Raw genomic sequence first — 18,983 nt, forward strand, 5'->3', positions numbered from 1 at the left:
CCCTACTGGGCAGACAGCAGCATTACCGAAACCATCAGCACTGACACTCATGCGGTTCTTGAGGTGCAGACACAAAGACCAACTGGTCACATAGGCCACAGGCTTGGAGGTCAGACCCTGGGCACTGGCCGGGGAGGGAGGGAAGCAGATGTTGCTGTTATGGTGTAGTAGTACAACTAGTACAGACCTCCTTTCAGTTTCAAGAACTACTTTGTCAGCTCTCTAAACCAGCCTCTCTCACAAGCATTTGAAGTTGGAAAAAGTTAATCATTAGATAGGTTGTCTGTGAGAGCTTGTTTGAGGATGTCTGAGTGTCACAGAAACACTCTTCTCTGATAGATTCATCCTGAGCAATCTCTTCCCTTTTCCCACTTGATAAATGTACTCTTGATAATCCTAAGCAGTAACAGCTGGTTTCATGAACGTAACATCTGTGTGTCGGTACAGCTGTAGCCCTCGGTTAAGCTGCCCCTACTCCAGTGTTATCTTTGGGAGATAACACAGACTCATTCCCTTCCTGCCGCTAGCTCCTACAGGTATATAATTAACTTCTTGCCTATATCAGTGATACATTTATTACTCTTCTGTCTTGTCCTGCTACTCAGGTCATTGATTAAAATAAAAAGCAAAACTCCACCTGTCCACTGCTCCAGGGGAGACATGAATGAAGTTAATGTTATGTGTCTGAGCTGAAGAGCCCTCATGGGGCTGTAGGAGAGATTCTTACTGCTTGCACTCTTGTACGGGCATATAAACTGAGCCATAACCTATCCTTGGAGTGAGGAGTGTCCTGGGAAATTAGATCACTCTGGATACTGGAAGGGTTTAGGTATATGTTCTGTGTTCTCTTTCAAATGGATCAGCAGATTTATTTATTTGGGCCTGTATTTCCAGGACAGTGTTACTGATTTTATTCACTTTGCTGTTTCTCTCTGACTTAGAGATGAAGAGGTATGAAGTCTAATAATACGTGCTTTTCTGTTGTATATGGCAGTTAACTCCTTTTTGAAACGCTCAGTGTATTGTCTTCTTCACTCAACCCTGTCTATCATTCAGACTCAAGTGAATGACACATAAAGTCACATTTAAAGCCATTCCACCTTGTCCTGTCACTACGTGCCCTAGTAAAAAGTCCTTCCCCAGCTCTTCTGCAGGCCCCCTTTAGGTACTGGAAGGCCGCAATAAGATCTCCCCAGAGCCTTCTCTTCTCCAGGCTGAACAGCCCCAACTGTCCATCTGTAATCTTGCTGAATAACTTTTCCTACTTCCTTAAAAGGAGTGAAAATGTTGTAGAGGCCAACATGAGATAATTTATTTCATTTTTAGAAAGTATGTAAACTGCTCTTTAATTATTAGAAAGTGTGTGCACCGTTATTCTCCACATAAGAACTTTTCCAGGTGTTTGTGAAGGGAGAAACAAACAAGTAATCTCTAGTCACTTTTGTAAATCTTGGCCACTGTACATCACATAGGTCTGAGCAATAAATCGGGAATGTAAAAGTAGCACTAAATGATTAGGAAATATTTCATACATTGCAGACCACAGAAGTAAATAGACACTGAGGTCTCCATCTGCAAACACTGTACTTTATCTTCTGCAACTCTGCTTCTTTAATTCTTGCATATTCCTGGAAAGCATCTTACTTTACCAAATATGCCATAGCAACCTCTTACATATCCAAAGGTAAATGAAAATCTATAGCCTGACAGTGTGATACATCCCAGCTGACTTGTTACTGCAAAATCTTGATGTCTTTAGCCCTGGGGCATACTTTTTCAGTGTAGTTTTAATTTGCTACAATTGACGGTTTGTGAATTATTTTATGAAGTGGTCCTGTTTACATAGACAAAACATGCCCTCTGTTGCTTGTTACAGAATGAATACCTATATGAAGGTGTTGATGCAAGAGTTATAGAATATGAGGATAACAGACCCCTCTTAGATATGTTCCTGCAGAAACCAATGGGTTTATTATCCCTGCTGGATGAGGAAAGTCGATTCCCACAGGCAACAGATCAGACACTTGTAGGTAAGTATATGGTTTATTTCACAGTTTTGCAGGACGTCTCCATGTTAGATTTCTGTCTGGTGTGTCCAGTTTAGGCTATATGCTAGTTATGTTTTTAGTAACCCTACATTCCCGTATCAGAGTTTGTTGGAGGGAGGCATGCATGCAAGGATGGATGTGTCTTTGAACTTGGTAGAGAAACAACAGACAAATGAACCTAAGCTGCTGATCCAGGTTTTGAATTCTCCTGCCTTCAGGAATTTCTAGCTGCAGGGCTTGAAAGATAAAGACCAAACTGAGTTAAAATTCTAGGTTCATATGCCAAGTCCATTGTTTTCAAAGTTGAGTTATGTTCAGCTCTGAGATTTTTGGTGAGCCATAGCTGAACAAGAATTTTAGTACTTTTAAAGAGTAATGGCTGCAAACCTGTCTCAGTGCCTTTCAACAGATTATGCTTCCTGGGTTTTTTCTATTCAGAAATTAGAATTAAAATCCCTAAATATGTTGTAATTCAGATTCTGAATATTTCAGTGCTGCTGAGTAGCTGCAGTTACAGTTGATTTGGTTATTTCAGTGGGGTTTCTGTGCAGATAAATCCTTGTTTTACTTATTTTTGAATGTGCAGTGTCAGATGAGAGTTTTAACCAATGTCCAATCACAAAACCTAATAACATCCAGTAATGATGCCCATGCTGAAGCAATTATATGAGCTTGTTGTCTTTTTATCCTCATACTTTATAGCCTACAGTACAGAGGCCCTCAATCAATTGGTAAATGTTTCCTCACAATTCCCCAAGGAATTCTTAGGAAGGATTACTACATTGTTTCATATATGAAGATCAAAAGCTTAGAAAGGCAAGCAATTTTCTGAGGTCACACAGAAAAACATTGGTACAAAATAAGTAACTGATCCAAGAGCTCCCATATTCTCTATCCAGTGCCTGTTGTTACAAGACCATTATGTTATCTTTGTTCTTAAAAAAATTTGGAGTCTGTTTTGTGCCTCGGTGTTGTCTGAGAATTCAGGCAATATCCTTAGAGGGATCCAGCTTCAGAAGACAATTACTGTACAGTAAGATAAGCTATGTGTTTCCTTTCAGAAAAATTTGAAGATAATTTGAAGTCAAAATATTTTTGGAGACCCAAAAGAGTAGATCTAACCTTTGGGATTTATCATTATGCAGGAAAGGTAAGAGACCTAATGATAATAGTTGGGGATTGTGGAATGGTAGGGCTAGAAGGAAACAGAAGACATCTCAACCTTCATCTATTCAGGCAAAAGTAAATCGAAAAGTTATTTTCCCTCATAAAAAAAAAAAAAGCAATAGCAGGAGTGTATTTTTCTTAAATGTCACCAGGTAAATTAACTGACTGTATTACAGAAGAACCAAAAAATAACCATTATGTAATGCAACTCAGTGCTTTTCCCCTTAGTTCCTCAAAGTCCTGTGCCATGCTTGTTCGTTCCCACTGCTTCGAATCAGGATCCAGCTCCATTCTTTCAACATTCTTTCTACTACCTCCTACACCCCATCAGCCTTACTTCTGAGTTCTGTACTTTGTCATGAGACAGATGCACTGCTTTCTGCTTCATTTGATGAGCAGCATCTTGCCCTCCTGTACAAGGTGACTTGCTGCACATGCCTTTCAAATTCAGGAGGAGTTGCTGGCACACTGCACCAAGATGCCACTGGTCACCTGAACCTTGTCTTGTGAAAGCTCCTTTTGAGCTATTCTAAAGGGATATGGAGTGGGCATTGCTGTCTCACGTAGGAAACTGTGTTGGGTCTGTGCAGTGCTGGAGCAGCTGGCCTATAAAGAGGGAACATACTGCCCATCAGCTGATGGAAGATAACTTGCCCCTCACGTAAGACAGCCAGCTACAAAAGGCCTGCAGTAACTTCCCTGAACCTCATCTCCAGCAGAATTACATTTCACCAGCATAGCATATCTCATTGCTGAGGAAAGGAGAGCCAGCTCTCCCTGTACCATTCCTGATACCAGCCACTGATGATGTGGATTCCACCAGTTCTCCATCAGCCCTTTTCAGTGTTCAACAAGCTTTTTCATTAGGAATTTTCTCCTACGGTCTAACTCATATCTCCATTGCTGTGATGCAATTTCATTACTCCTAGTCCTGTTTACTGCAGAACTGGAGAACAATTTATTTCCTCTTCCTTTACAAGCCTTTTTAGTAATTTACGACTGTTACTGGGTTGTTTTCTGAGGGTTTTTTCTAAATTAAAAATGCCAGTATCTTCTGCTCTTCTTCACAGGCCAGGTTTTCTTACAGGTCTTTTACAGCATCATTGAGATAGAGCCATGGAGGTACATTTTGAGTTAGGTACGCCATTCCTGGAGTTTTTAGAGAGATTTCAATTGCCAATATGCAGTTTGTGATTTTGCAAAATTCCTCTACAATTCATACAGAGATATCTAGGAAGAGTGGTAAGTCCTGGGTCCAGTACAGCGCTATATGAATGGGACAGAAAGACTGTACAATCATATGAGTAATCCTGTGTGATATGGTTGAAATCAAGTGCATTGTTAATTGTACATTTACACATGTACTGGTGTAAAGGAGGACTACAATACACTTGTCCTAGTGATAAACCCAGACTGGCTAAAACTAATATTAACATATCTGCATTAGGGAAAATAAACGTCTCAAGCTACTTTGGAATGATGGATTTGCTTTTAGTGATCTGCATCATAATGGTTCTCAGTATTGAAAAGTTAGAACTTTCAGTGATCAAAAGAAAAACTAAGCAAGAGCGAGCCTGATGGCTGAAAAACTATTTGTGTATGTTGATATATTAAAAGTCACATGCCGGAGTGCTTAAATTTATAATTACTTTTCAAAAGCCCAGAAGATGCATAAATGCACTTTTTAAACAGGTTCTATATAATGCAAGTGGATTCCTGGCCAAAAATAGAGATACTCTGCCAGCTGATATTGTGCTGCTACTGCGATCATCTGAAAACAATCTGACACGACAGTTGGTAACCCATCCACTTACAAAAACAGGTATTGCTATTGTGGTAAACTTCTTACTCTTCTCTAGCCTTCGTGATGACCACTGCGAGGTTTCATATGACCATTTGTTGGTGACATTATACACTTTGTGGCTTAACTTTCCAACCCTAGAATCTATACAGAATGGAGCCCCAGCCATCTCAAGCTGCAGGGGAGGGATTGGTCTGGTCAAGTGCCAAGCAAGTGGTAGAGGCTTCTTTCAGGGTCCTCTCTTCAGGGTAGGGGAGCAAGACAGGGAGTGGAGTGCATCCCTTGAGTTGAGGACTGAACAGAAAGGATCAGGTAAGTCACTGGCCTTTTTTGGACAGAGCATTTTTTCTCTAAAGTGCAACTGGACAGTGCAATTGGACAGGTTGGGGCTCCTAAATCTGTTTTGAAGAGTGAGGAGACACTCCTCTATTTCCCTCATCTTTTAGTCCTTTACAGTAGGCAACTGATGGGGTAGTGAGCCCTTGTTCGGGGAGTTCATAAGTTGGGGTGGAAGAATATGACCAGCTCTACAGAAACTACTCTTTAAGTTGTACTTCAGTTGAACCAGGTCCTTTCATAGTGTCCTACCTGCCATTTTAGGATGATGGGTAGGTCTCCTCACAACCAGTTTGCTATTGTGTTGTATTACTCCCTGTGTGATGGCATTGATGCCATACAGTAAGTACTTTAGAACATTACTTTCTTCTACAACTACATGGAGGTGTACTTGTAGAACAGAAAAGTTAAATTGGAAGAGCCTAATGGAAATTACTCTAAAATGTTATCGTAGCTTACAGAAACTGATGTTTTGGCAAGGCTCCTATTCTTCACAAAGGGAGCTTTGCTGGTGGAATGCAAAATTTGGTCTTGAAGATCTATTTTAAGTCCGTGTTTCTGGGAAAACACTGAGCTCAATGACCTTGCCTGAACTTTCTGACTTGTTGATATCTGCTAAGATACTAAGCTATAATTTCTGTAGAGGCAAAGTCAGAACCCAAATGGTCCCAAGAACTGATCCCAAGTCTTATGTAACGTTTTGCAAGATAACTCTGAAGGTTGTTTTAATCTTCTTGTTAAATATTACGAAACGCTGTGTGTAGCCTTTCAAAACTGACCCAAACCATCCAGCTATAGCCAACGAAAAGTTATATTTCTGACCTAAGTTATTCCTCTAGAATCAGTGGAAATGTAGAGGTTTACCCAGAGTCCAACCCATCTTGCCTATCTCAGGTGTTTCTCTGAGGATGAGAGGTGCCTCTCTCCACTGAATACAGCAGTGATCCTGTAGACACCTCACTTTCAGATAGCTGAAATTTTGTGCGAGGAATCCTCTCTTTCCTTCCCACCCTGTGATATTCAGCTAAGCCCAAGAGAGGTTTAACACTTGATATCATCACATAATACATGACGCATTAGCTTGGCGTGCTGTATATTTGCAGCTGTTTATCTAGCTCTTATCTACCTCTTACTGATAGTGGCTGAGCACAGAGAGATTACAGGCTCTCCCAGTGGAGAGTGAGATTCCAGAGGTGTTATGTTATTAGCAGAAGCAATGGCAGCTTGCAGCGACGGTTGGGGTTTATCAACATAGAGTGACATGATGGAAATCTCAGCAGAATTTTCATTATTCCTTTAGAAGACCACTATGTGTAAACCACTCCAATGCACCTAGTCCTTCAAGTCATCATAATAAAGGTACTACTTGAATAAGAATTCCAAGGTTAGAGTCTTAAGACTATGTCTATTCTAGTAAACCAAACAGGGCCAGTGAACAGTAACTAAAACACTCCCACAGGATTGCCCATTCTGATTAATTGTTAGCATGCTTCCATTGGACAGTTTGGGACAATGTCAGCTAGCAGTCTCCCAGACATACCGAGGCACACTTCAAGAGAAAGCACAGGCCAGCGATGGTTTCCAACAAGCTCTGTGGAAAGATACAGTCTTATTTTTATCAGGAGATAAAAAGAGTAGTGAAGTATAGAGTTTAGCTGTATAGACTTGAGTCATGCCGTGTCACCTGCCCTCAGGGCCAGAGAAAGGTGCTAGCACTTTTTCTTTTTTTTTAACTAACATACATGTAGCCTTAGAACTAGAATAGTACAATAACATCCTTAGGGTAAAACCACACGGGTGCTCTAAGATGTATCTTTCTTACCTTCCGCAGCAGTCTGTTTATTTTTTTGCTCTAGTAGGTGACATAAGTGCTGAAGGAGGAAAATTCAGCCCATGTTCCATCTTCATGCAACTTCTTCAGAGCTTGTTCTACCCCGAGGGTGAAAGGGGAAATGAGGACATACTCCGAAAAAGTCAATGACCTTCATATGGTTACACTGGGGGCATGAATAAGGTGGTTCAGCACAGTTTTTAGATTAGATGAGATGTAAGCATTTTGGTAGGTTGCTTTCTTTCATCTTCCCATAGGTAACCTGGCACAAACTAAAAGCAAAACTACAATCAGTTACCAAATGTGGACCCCCCAGAAATCAGTCAGTCATACAAAGGTAAGAAAACTGATTTTGTAATTCTTCATTGAACCCTAATTTAAACTAGAAAGGCAATACTGTTATTGGTACTAAAAGTAAGCAAGTAACCCCTTCCTTGGTTTTTCTCCCTCTCCTATTTTCTTTTCTGTTTAGCTGGATATCTTTGTGTTGTGCAATTCATATTCCTTCCGTGAGGTAAAAACCTAACATTTCCCTTCTTTCTGGCTATAGTTTTATAACAACTTCAGGGGAAAAAAACCCTATTATTTCCTAGCTGTATTGTAGCAAAAAGAGAAATTTAAATATTGGTGTGGAGTATAGTCAAGTTCCTTAGAGAACTATCAAAATAACAGTGATGACAAAATAGCAGACAGGACCTCAGACATTGTCAGGTTATTTGTGGCAGTTATTTAGATGCTCCATTATCAAATTGTGTCCTCTGTGTGTGAACGTTTGTGTATTGTGTAGCAAAGTAATGTAACGTACTGGTGCAACTGATTTGTGCTAGTAATCATGCTGTAACTTTTTTTGTTTAGAATACCTTTTTTTAAATTAATCATGTTCTCTGAGGGGTGCTTTATTGTGGCATTGGAAAGGGCATGACAGACTCAACAGAGATAAAAAGCATCATTTTCTTTCTTCATCTTATAGAATGAAGCAGGAGATACCGGACATCACCCAAGAGAGACAACCAGCATGAAAACACAGACAGTCGCTTCTTATTTTAGGGTAAGATGTCAGATCTTTTAATAATTTTTTCTAGAGTAGAATGAATGTTTATTCTTTCACCTCTTGAAATGCACCTGTTGACTTAGAGTCAACAGTGATCCATATGGAGTTTGTGAACTGCATATATGGTACAGCAGTCTATCCAGTACAAATATCTAGTGGAGATTGTGATATTTCACCTTTAATTGTACTTGATTACACAGCCACATTTCTGTCATGATGATGTATGACAATCGATATTAGTATTTCCCTGGCTTGTTTTTCCACCAAGAGAGATAAAGGGAGGTTGGACATTAGTGGTGTAGCATTTCTTTAGGAGTTTATGAAGCAAGAGGGCAAAGTTAATGTGAAGCAGGAGCTCCAGAGAAAGATCTTAATGGTCACTGCTCAGAGGCTGTCCTGAGTCCATCCTTGTGGCTCCCTCAGCAGTGCTCTTGATCTTCCCAAGCACTGGCTGTGCTGCTGGGCCTGTAACATTAAATAGCTGTGAAGAGCATTCTTTCCTCCAAAGTGGCATACAGATTTGGTTCACTTGGGCTAAGGTCTGAATTTCCAACTCCTACTTAGTCATCTCTCCCAGCAAAAACATAAAGGTGGATGAGGTGGTGTTTGTGGCCCATAAGAGTTCATTTACATTTATAACAGAACAGTAAGAAGCAAGATCTCGGTTTCGTAGATACAATTGCATAGCTTTGTGGGCTGCGAAGGATAATTTCAGCCTAGGTGTCATGGTGGTCCAAAGCTGCATGGTGTTTTAAAGTTCTAGATGGAAAAAATTATTGAATCTCATTCAAACCTAATGTCTGTGGTTCAGTGCATTACCAGCACATCTAGAATCAGAGGCTGCAAATGAGTTAATTATATTTACACTTTTCTATTATTATTTTCCGTACTGGAAATCCCTGCTCAGATCATGCTAGCTAGTGCTCTTAAATGAAGCCCCACTGGTTTACTCATACACAGAAATGTGTGGGCGATTTAGACAAGTATCTGCCACCTCAGACTGAGCGGAAAAAAAATTTATCCACTATTGTGTCCTACTTATTTGGAACACTAGTGATGAAGCTAATTAAGCACTTTGCTGCATGGTGCAGCGTCTGTCCAGAATGGAATTGCACATTTTAATAGGAAACATATGGCTCTTCACGTCCTACACTAGTTTCATGTATCCAACCTACTGCTGAACTGCATTACCTCCTGGCTGCCTCTTTCTGTTGAGTCAGGTTGAATCTTGAGGAATGAACCCCTTCATTTGTGTTTTAATAACGTCTCCCCATGAAGCAATTTTACGAAACACCAGTCAAGGTTGTTTACAGCCAGATTCACCTCAGTTGGCATGGGGAGATACAAACCGTATCCCCTCTGCTAGCCTGGTACCCTGGTGAGGTGGGAAAAGTGCAACTTTGAAATTGTGATTTTGTTTATTCCAGTTTTGCCCTCCTCAAAGGTTTCTTCTTGGCAGGGCACCTATAGTATCACCATCAGCCTATGAACAGGACATGCTGGATCAAAGCAGTTTAAGCAGCCCCTCTTCTAGGGTGGCCTTAGTTTCGTCCAGTCTGATGAAGGGATGGCAATATTTACTGGCTTGCTGCTCTTCCATTTCCCATCCATAGACAGATATTTACTCTCTGGGTGGATCTTCAAATAGGTGACAACAGGAAAAAGGAAAAGTCAGCTACCTAACAAGGCTCCAAGAGAAACCAATAAGTTTAAGGAGAGTTTCTATCATATATTAGACATTAATGGCAGCTTGTGAGAATGTTCTGGGTGGAATTTGGTACATCCTTTTGCAGTCAGTGTTTCTCTCAAGCAGTATACGCTAGTGACTTCAAGATCTTATCAAAGCTAGAATTGTTGTTGGGTCATTTACTCCATTAAAGTACCAGCTTACTGAAATGTAAATGGGTTTGGACATGATTCTGCTCATATGAAATAAAATTTCAGCTACACATGGACCTATATACAAGTTTTATAAATATCCTGGTGGCAGATACCTTGTTGCTTTCTTGCAGTATTCTCTGATGGATTTGTTGTCCAAAATGGTCGTCGGCCAGCCTCATTTTGTCAGGTGCATCAAGCCAAACAACGACCGGCAGGCAAACAAGTTTGATAAAGAAAAAGTGTTGGTTCAGCTGCGTTACACAGGAATTCTGGAGACGGCAAGAATCCGGAGACAGGGTTATTCACACCGTATACTGTTCGCTAACTTCATAAAACGGTAATGTTGATGTGAAGAAGCCTTTTTCTCTTCTATCATTGCTGCCCAGTGTTTGCTAAGCATCAGCAGTGTCTTTGGTATGGTCTTTAAAGAAAAAATATAAATACGTCTGCTGTGACAATGAAGATTACAGACTGGATGACAAAGAGTAGTTCAGGCACAAGATTAGTGGCCCGTTTTGGATTGGTGGGGGAAGATGATGCATCTCAAGATGATTGTTTCAGGCTCCCTGCACATTTGGGTAAAAATTGTCTTGCTTATAATATGCAAGTTTTCTTCAAAGACTTGTGGTTTAGAAATGTAATGCTTCAAATTAAAGCCGAGAATTTGGAGCAATGGCATCCAAGGAGCACCACAGTTCCTCTTGCTCCTGATGTTCAGCACTGTGCAGCATCTGCTTGCGTAGGGTGGAGGATAATTTGGTATTGCTAATCTGGGGCTGAAAAGTTCATTAAGTGTATAATTTTGTTTAAATATACTTTCTAAGTTTTAGTCACTTGTTAAGAAGAAGATTAACGAACTTACTATGATTTTGTAACTCCTTTAACTATGTCTTCTTCCTCCGCCCCCAAAAAAATCAATCCTGAGCACTGAATCTGTACTTCTCTCTTACAAATAAAGACCCTGAGTATTTGCCTCAATCAGAACTGAGATTTATGGAATGGAGATCAAATCTGGGAAGAAGCAAGCAACACCCATTCAGACAGAAGTACCTAAAAGTAATAATGCACTAGAAACTGAGAGCTAGCAGCGAGTCCCATAGGTGCACGAGGAGAGAGAGGATGGACAAAGTGATGTTTTTATAGCACTGTTTCTGGAAAGAATAATCCTGGGACTATTACTATTTTGGAAGAGTGCAGCATGGGAAAAGGTAGTTATCACTGCACCAAGATGTGCTGTGGCTTTTGGTCACTGCTTTTATAAAAAATTTTACTGTTCAGGTAAAAGAGAGGAAAGCAGTGAACATAACGGGGTAGCTCTCCAGAGAGCATGGCCCTGATTGCAGCGAGGCTGTGCAGATCTCCAGCACTGAGGATATGGCCCTCAAACAAAAAGGGATTTTTATTAAGTATGTATCTCCTAGTCTTTTTTTTTTTTAATAGTTTAGAGATACAGGTAGACCTAGGATAATGGCAAAATTATTTTGTTAGAATAAAATAAGCCAATTCATTGTGTAGTAAAAAGAAAAAAAAAAGAGCTGTAGGAATTGGTGATAATGCAGAAATCAACAATCTCTCTTTTTTATTATTCCATGAGGAAATTGTTACTATTATTTAAAGCTGGTACAACCCAAGCTTTGTGTATAAAGGCTGAATAACAAGAAAAAAGCAGAATGTAGTATCAGGAAGCACAAATAATTCATGTAATCTTCCTGAATTAAAAAAAAACCAACAAGATAGGTAGGGTTAATTTTGTTACGGAGCATTTTGGAAAGTCCTGGAACACATAAGAACTTTCCTACCCAGCAGCTGAGCTGATATGTTATGGGTAATTTTTATGCATGGGCATCCTGACCTCTTTTCCTAGTCAGAATTAGTTCTGATGAGTTTGCCAGATTAAATGCTTACGTATGATATGTCATAATGGTACGTATATGTTCCAAAAGGATCTGCAAAGCTGAATCCAAAGAGGTAACAAGAGCTGGGATGCATCTCACATCATGTTAACTATCTCAAAGGTAGATGGTCTAGCACATGAGATAATATGAAATTTTCATGACATTTCTAGATATGAAATAAGCTAATTTATGCAGAAAAGCTTTAAAAATATTTTCATTTTGCCACTGAAATCACTTTCACAGAATGCAGAGAGGCAGAGCAGCAAAGAACTGGTGCACAACTCTACTTGGGTTGCACACTTTTAAAAAGCCTTCTGGTGTTGATATAGAATTAAACAACCCTCCAGGGTGTGCAATATGTCACTCATCCACTTTTGATTGAGTTTCTCAGTACTGCATATAATCACAGCAATTTCTTTCGTATGCTGCTTTGGTTTTTTCAGTGCTATGTTTTCTTTCATGCAACTGCTTTTATTATTTAAATCAATGGTTTAAATGTACTTGCATCTATTGCTCCTTATTAATGGAATAAAGAATCATATATTTGTCTTTAGGTATTACCTCATCTGTTACAAAACAAATGATGATCCGCCAGTCAGCCCAGAAACCTGTGCTGCCATCTTGGAAAAAGCCCGCCTTGACAACTGGGTTCTTGGAAAAACTAAAGTAATTTTTTAATATACTGTATCTGTATTATTGCAGTACGTCACTGTTAACTTATTAAGCAATTTTTTTCTCACCCAGGTGGTTGGGGTAGCTCTTGGTCTCTGCTGGTTTTGAAAAAAACACCCTTTGCTGGGTACTGTTCCCTGATATCTGGCTGAAATCCTGACCCTGTAAAGTGTTAAAATTCTGATCAGCTTTAGTGAGGCCACAGTGCAAAGCAGTATGTAAAGACACTGCTTGCATTTTCTTTCAAAAAATGTGGTAACAAGGATCCCAGTGAACTTAGTCCAAGCTTTCCTGAGGATAAGAAGTTATTCTTCTTCCCTGGAGCAATCAGATTCACAGAGGGAGAGGAAAAGGTTTTGGCTTTCCAGCCAGAGACCTCTGTGGGAGACTTTGCTGAGCACTGAGAGAAGAGATAGCAGGGTGATCCCATATATGTGAAGTGGCGGGAGGACTTTATTATAAGAAAAACACATGTCTATTCCCATACTGCTGCATTTGGTTCCAGCTCACTTGTCTTCCCAGTGTGCCAGAGAGGGACACCAACCCACCCCCAACTGATGGATCTCAGGAGATCTGCCAGAGAAAAGGAGTGTCAGACGACTACTGCACTCTCTCTATTTGCTAATGTAACAGAAGTGCCCAGGAAGAGAGAGATGGATCCTAAACTATTTGAAATCACCTCAATGTAGAAGAAACAGCTGTTCTTCTTCTGAGACATCTTCCGGGATATGTGGGACAGAAGCCATGAAGTTACCTCCTCCTCAACCTTTATTTCCCTCTGTTGTCTTAGTGAGGCCAATGGACAACATGCAGCCAAAGGAACCATGTCTTGAGATGCAAGATCTTTAACTTACATTTACTTTAATTAGGGTTAACATGTATCTGTACCAACAATTGATCAAAGATTTGGGTAATTCTGCAAAATAAGCATAATTATTGTCTTAATTGCACAAGCTCTTTCTACACATTTTATTTTATCCTAACATACACCAGAAATGTGTTTGTATCCCTTTTGCTGGACTAGTTTTTCAGGGGCTCTATGATCTTCATGCTTAGTACAAGCAATTTAGTAAATAAACAGTGCCTTAAATTTAAAATTGGAAAGCAGAGAGGTTGAAGGTTCCAGATTTGGGTCATGTTTATGTAACATACGTCAGATTTGTGAGGTTAGCGAAACTGTCGGCCTCATAGTTTTAAAAACAGATTTATAGTCACAGACTGAAGTTTTGCACAGGGTCTTTAAAACACCTTCCCATGGAAGCATGAACAAGCAGGGACTGACAAAAGATATTGAAGGGGAGAGTCAGGTAAACTAATTTCCCAAGCAATCAAAATGCTATCTTTAACAAGAGTGATCCTTTAAGCACTACAGCTAAAGTGTCTGTTCATCATTTGAAATCAGCTTGTAACTCTGATGTTAAATGGATTGAGTGAATACAGAGCCTGGAAAGGTAACTAAAACTTTTGCTTGTCTGCCTATTCCTTTTAAGGTATTCCTCAAATACTATCACGTGGAGCAGCTAAATTTAATGCGGAAGGAGACAGTTGACATGATTATTTTGATTCAAGCTTGTGTCAGAGGGTGGCTGGGTTCAAGGAGATACAAAAAGATAAAGGAACAAAGGGAACAAAGTGCTATTAAAATACAGTCAGGTAATAGCTTTAAAACATTTAACATTTTGCTTAAAGCTAGTGTGTGTGTACAGTTGATAGATGGATGTGCATGCTGGATGTAGATTTTGCTGTTTTCCTGCTGTTACATTTGACAAAATATCTTACACTTGGTGGTATCTGTTCTTATGAAGAAAAATTCCTTTTAACCAGGTTATGACAATCTCTTTACTGAAGTTACGTTTATCAATGTTACATTTAAAAGGCAATTTTAATAATGGAAGGATGTGATTGCACGGTTGATACTGTTATTAATAATATTCTGGCATGCTCTGACAAGGTTGTATAATGTAATAATGAAAATAAAATGTATTAACCATCCTAGATAAGATGACCAATTACACTGTTGATGGAGACATCAACTGAAATTTTTAATATGTTTCAAACATTATCTTATTTTACATTCTGATTCTCTTGTGTTTTGTATTCATTTCATTCATAATAACTTTACTTACCAGAAAACGTAGATTTTATATAGATTTACTTCTTGTCTTGTTTGCGATTTTTTTTGAAAGATGAAGCCTGCAAAATATGTATGAATATTTTAATGGAGTTCTGTAATTCCTTCCAGACTTTTTTTTATTCTTACAGCCTTTTGTGTACCTAATAGATTATTTAATTTTTGATATCTCTTTTCAGCTTACAGAGGTTTTGTTGCTCGTAAAGAATACACAAATGCAAAACGTAATAAAAAAGTGGAAGAATATATTACTAGACTTCAAGCAGGTAAGAATTGTTTGCTTTCCTGGCTTTTAACGTGCTATCCGTACACAATATGTTGATCCAGATTCTTTGCTATTACCTGGCTATGCTTATCGACTACGCTCATTTACGCATTCTGAGATAGAATTTATCTATCGTGTATATATATACAGTGGTTGAAACGAGTCAATGTATTCCATTACCTGTACCTCAAAGTGGCTTAGAGGCACTTTCCACAGCTGTGAAGCGGGCTGGTTAAATGTCATAGCAAGGCTTTTCACTCCTAGTCTGACATATCTAAGTATTATAGCTCTTATTGTTGAAGCCCCATATGATACTGTCTGCATATAATGTCTGTGCGTGTGCTGTTCGATTGGGAATAGGTTTTGTTACGTCTCAGTAATAGTTATATTTGAGAAGACTACAACCTGTAATTTCACTTATGTTTTGGATTCTTTTTTGCCATTGCTCAATCCAACTTAGCAAAATATTCCTTCTCTTCTGCATCAATAATCACCTTGGACCTAGATGTATGCTATGCGATATCCCTTTTTCCTCCCTGTATTTCTGTCTCCCCTGTCCCTGCAGAGATGTCCCTGAGCCAGATGTAGTCTCGGCAGCTCTGAAATCAGCAGCAGTACAACTAGAGAGGCACAGGTCTGAAAACAGCTGGCACAAATCCACACAGCACTTTCAGTAATTACAAAGATGGCAACCCCAAATATAAGCTAGTGCTGCCGGTACCCAGGCTATCTAGATTTAAACTACCTCAGCTATGCCTTCGTGAGAATATACTGACGCCAGTGCTGGTTTTAATCACTGTCAGATGCATCCGTTAACTGCACTGAGCCAATATTGGTGTGTATTGAAGAGCACTTCACTGCAGTTGGTAGAACTTCATCAATGTAGAAAACAATCTAAAAGCAGAATAAAATCCAGTGATGTGCCAAAAATAATTACACATCTGAAAGTTGTCAATTATATTAGGATATTTAGCAAATGCAAAAGTATGAATTTACCAATTAGCTCTGTTGGTTGATCTCCCCAATGTTTCTTCTTGTCCACCTTCTCTGTCCTGTGTGCGGTTTCATTTCAACTTTTATCAGTGCATGTGAAGCCAGAACAAAGTGGAATTCCACTTTTCCTTAGCTAACTCAGGTTTTTCCCCCCCATTTATTTCTAAAGCAATACAAAACTCCTCTTCCAGTTTGAAAACAAAGCTTGGACAGCTACTATCTCATAATAAAGTTCTCAGGAAAATTCAAAGGTGAACCATAATAAGTCAAAAAGGGCCAGACTTAGCCCATATTGGCACGTCCATTGACAACATAACTTTATGTATTTCAAAATAACTTCTGTTGAGTTGTTTTTGTATGAAAATGGGATGAGGATTGGCTCACGAGTCCAAGAAACCCTAGATGTATTCCAGGTGCTTCACAATTTGCAGTTTTCTAAGGCCCTGTCAGACTGCAGTAAAAAAACAATTGTGCCACTTCCAATAAGTTTTTTGATTCCTTTATTGTACATCCTATTATCAAGATGTAGTTTATGTCCCTTTTATACAGTGCTTCTTACACTGAATCACTGCATCTAGTGGAGCCCAAGTTGGTCTAAAGTATGAGTAGGGAAATGCTAAAGCAAATAAAACCTAGCACCAAGTTATATGAATGTGTTAGAATAGACTGCTTATGCTCCCTTCCCAATCTTAAGTGAGCTTGACCTTTCCCTGTGATGCCAAACACTCTCAGCAGAGTTGGAGTAAGAACTCCCATATCTACCATCTCCTCTGGGTATTTAAATCACCTGAATCCTCTATCCACATAGTCTTGTTACTGCATTTGGAATTAGAGTTCAACAGAAACATTTTGAGAAAACACTGTGTTCTTTTTATTTTGCCACGGATTAGCAGATTTGTGCTGAATCCCTGGAATTGCAGACTTGTCGAAATCACAGCACTGTGGACACTATGCCAGTTCCCATTAGGAAACTTTGCAAGTTCAGGAATTTTTTAAGCAACATGCTGAATGCAATTCAGTTTCTGATTAAGACACTTCAGTGTAGATGTCTAAAAGTGGCCTAGGTGTTTAAACTCCTCTTATAGTCAGCAGAGTGTAGAGTTGGATTCATTTTATTCAAAACCACCAAATCTCAGCTCATTTGCCCCCATGTTGTTATCTAGTGTGATTTGAGATGTGCTAGGTTGTCTTGCTTGGCGTCTAGCTCTATTTTGTGTAGTATACTCAACTTTCTCTCTCCAGAAAGTCCCGTCTGTCTTGTTCTTTCTGCCAGCTCCACGCAGATAGATGCCTTGGCTATCCTGGAGCACTTCAGATGTCACTAGATACCTATGCACCGACAACTGCATCAAGCTCCTAGTGACTAGTTAGCGCCTACATGTCTCAGGGAAGACCCATGTTTGAGTCCTATTCATCCTGGTTCAGACCAGAAACTTGAACTTGTTCTTCCTACAAAGCACAAGTAGTGAGTACCCTTGCCACAGTGCACCTGGTTACTGTGGAGCTTAGCACATCTTTCACGCTGAGCTTTTTCATTCTGAATAATGAATCTTTGCAAAAGGAGCATGAGCTAAGTCATCTGTAACTGCTGAGCTATAAAGTTTTCAGTTCCTCTCTGATCTAGTGAATGTTCAGCTAATTCCAAGTCTGTGCTGAAGAGGGCCTGGTAATCTCTGTAGCCTGATTAATCAGGCGTTTCCCAGGGAAATGAAAGACGGAGTCAAATCAATTGCCTGAATCAGGCAAAGCAGGTACGTGAAGCTGAGAGCACAGTGTTCTAGAAGCACTTCTATGGCACTATGTTTCTGCTTCATTCTGCATCTTCCTCTATTTTCTGTAGTCCAGTAAAATACGAAGAAAGAGCTTGCTTGTATCCTCCTGTGGAATGGGTACAGCTTTCAGAAATCTCAAAGAAGTTTTGTGGGACAGAATAATTTCAGATGAAATATAATCATAACAATCACCCCGGTCTGTATTTCCTTATTGTTTTTTGTTTAATGCTGTTATCATTTGTTACCATCTCTGAAATGTGTGGGACACCCATTGCTTGTGTTAAGGTTGTTTTATATTTCGATTTTTGTCAGTTGCCAGAGGATACTTACTCAGGAAGAAGAGGAAAGAACTAATTGAGACAAGAAACAAAGCAGCAATAACAATTCAGTCTCACTACAGGGGATATAAGGAGAGGAAGATTTTCAAAAGGAGGAGGTAGTATTAGTTTCGATCTCTTATGTCACTCAAATGTGTCCCTTTTCAGTAGCTATACTGCTGAAGAACAGTGATGTAAGCTAAAACTGGAGCAAATTAGGATTATTCTATGTATGGATGCAGAGGTAATGTACATTTATGTGGAGGTTTTTAATGTCAGTAGCAAATTTTCTCATATTTTTAAGGCCAGAGAATAAAGGCGTATTTAGGGGAAGGATCAACAATATTGTGCTTACCTGCAATGTTAATGTAATCTGTAGATTAATCTCTTTTTGGAACTACCTCATCATAAAAAGCTCAGACAAGAGCAAGAAATAGGCATCTATCTGCAAGGAACTGTTCTCATCTTAAGCCACTGTTTGAGATAAGCATAGGTGATGACAGCAGGAACGCACAAGTCTTACTCAGATCAAACAGCTAAAAGTTAGGTGAGGTGAATCACATTCTAAATATCTCTGCAATGTGGTTGTAGCCCCAGTCTCTGAAATGGAGCTAGTAGCACTTTGTGCATCACCATTGTTTTTTCAGTGATAGCATTTAAGTAGGTGGAAACTAGTCCAGAGAGGTCAAAAACAGCTGTGAAGGAGTCCACAGTCTTTCAGAGGGAAGGAACAGGCAGGCGGATTTCACCTAGCACTGAAGTTTTACTGATGGTAACAAAGACAGTTTAGGGACTCAGTCTTTTAAATTTGACCTGGACCTAT

The 18,983-nt window shown here is 39.5% G+C and overlaps 1 protein-coding gene across 1 annotated transcript in view; it reads left to right on the forward strand.

The window, feature by feature from the left end:
• Positions 1-18,983, forward strand: part of MYO3A (myosin IIIA) — a 127,065-nt gene that overhangs the window by 90,247 nt on the left and 17,835 nt on the right. Inside the window, exons 20-28 of the mRNA XM_009890568.1 lie at positions 1,877-2,030; positions 3,110-3,198; positions 4,908-5,037; positions 7,441-7,520; positions 8,154-8,231; positions 10,247-10,452; positions 12,565-12,676; positions 14,173-14,335; positions 18,156-18,279. Of these exons, the coding sequence (XP_009888870.1) occupies positions 1,877-2,030; positions 3,110-3,198; positions 4,908-5,037; positions 7,441-7,520; positions 8,154-8,231; positions 10,247-10,452; positions 12,565-12,676; positions 14,173-14,335; positions 18,156-18,279 (1,136 nt within the window). The remainder of the gene's footprint in view (positions 1-1,876; positions 2,031-3,109; positions 3,199-4,907; positions 5,038-7,440; positions 7,521-8,153; positions 8,232-10,246; positions 10,453-12,564; positions 12,677-14,172; positions 14,336-18,155; positions 18,280-18,983) is intronic.

Source organism: Charadrius vociferus, unplaced genomic scaffold, assembly GCF_000708025.1.
Source record: "Charadrius vociferus isolate BGI_N301 unplaced genomic scaffold, ASM70802v2 scaffold1038, whole genome shotgun sequence".
In the NCBI taxonomy this organism is placed as follows: domain Eukaryota; kingdom Metazoa; phylum Chordata; class Aves; order Charadriiformes; family Charadriidae; genus Charadrius; species Charadrius vociferus.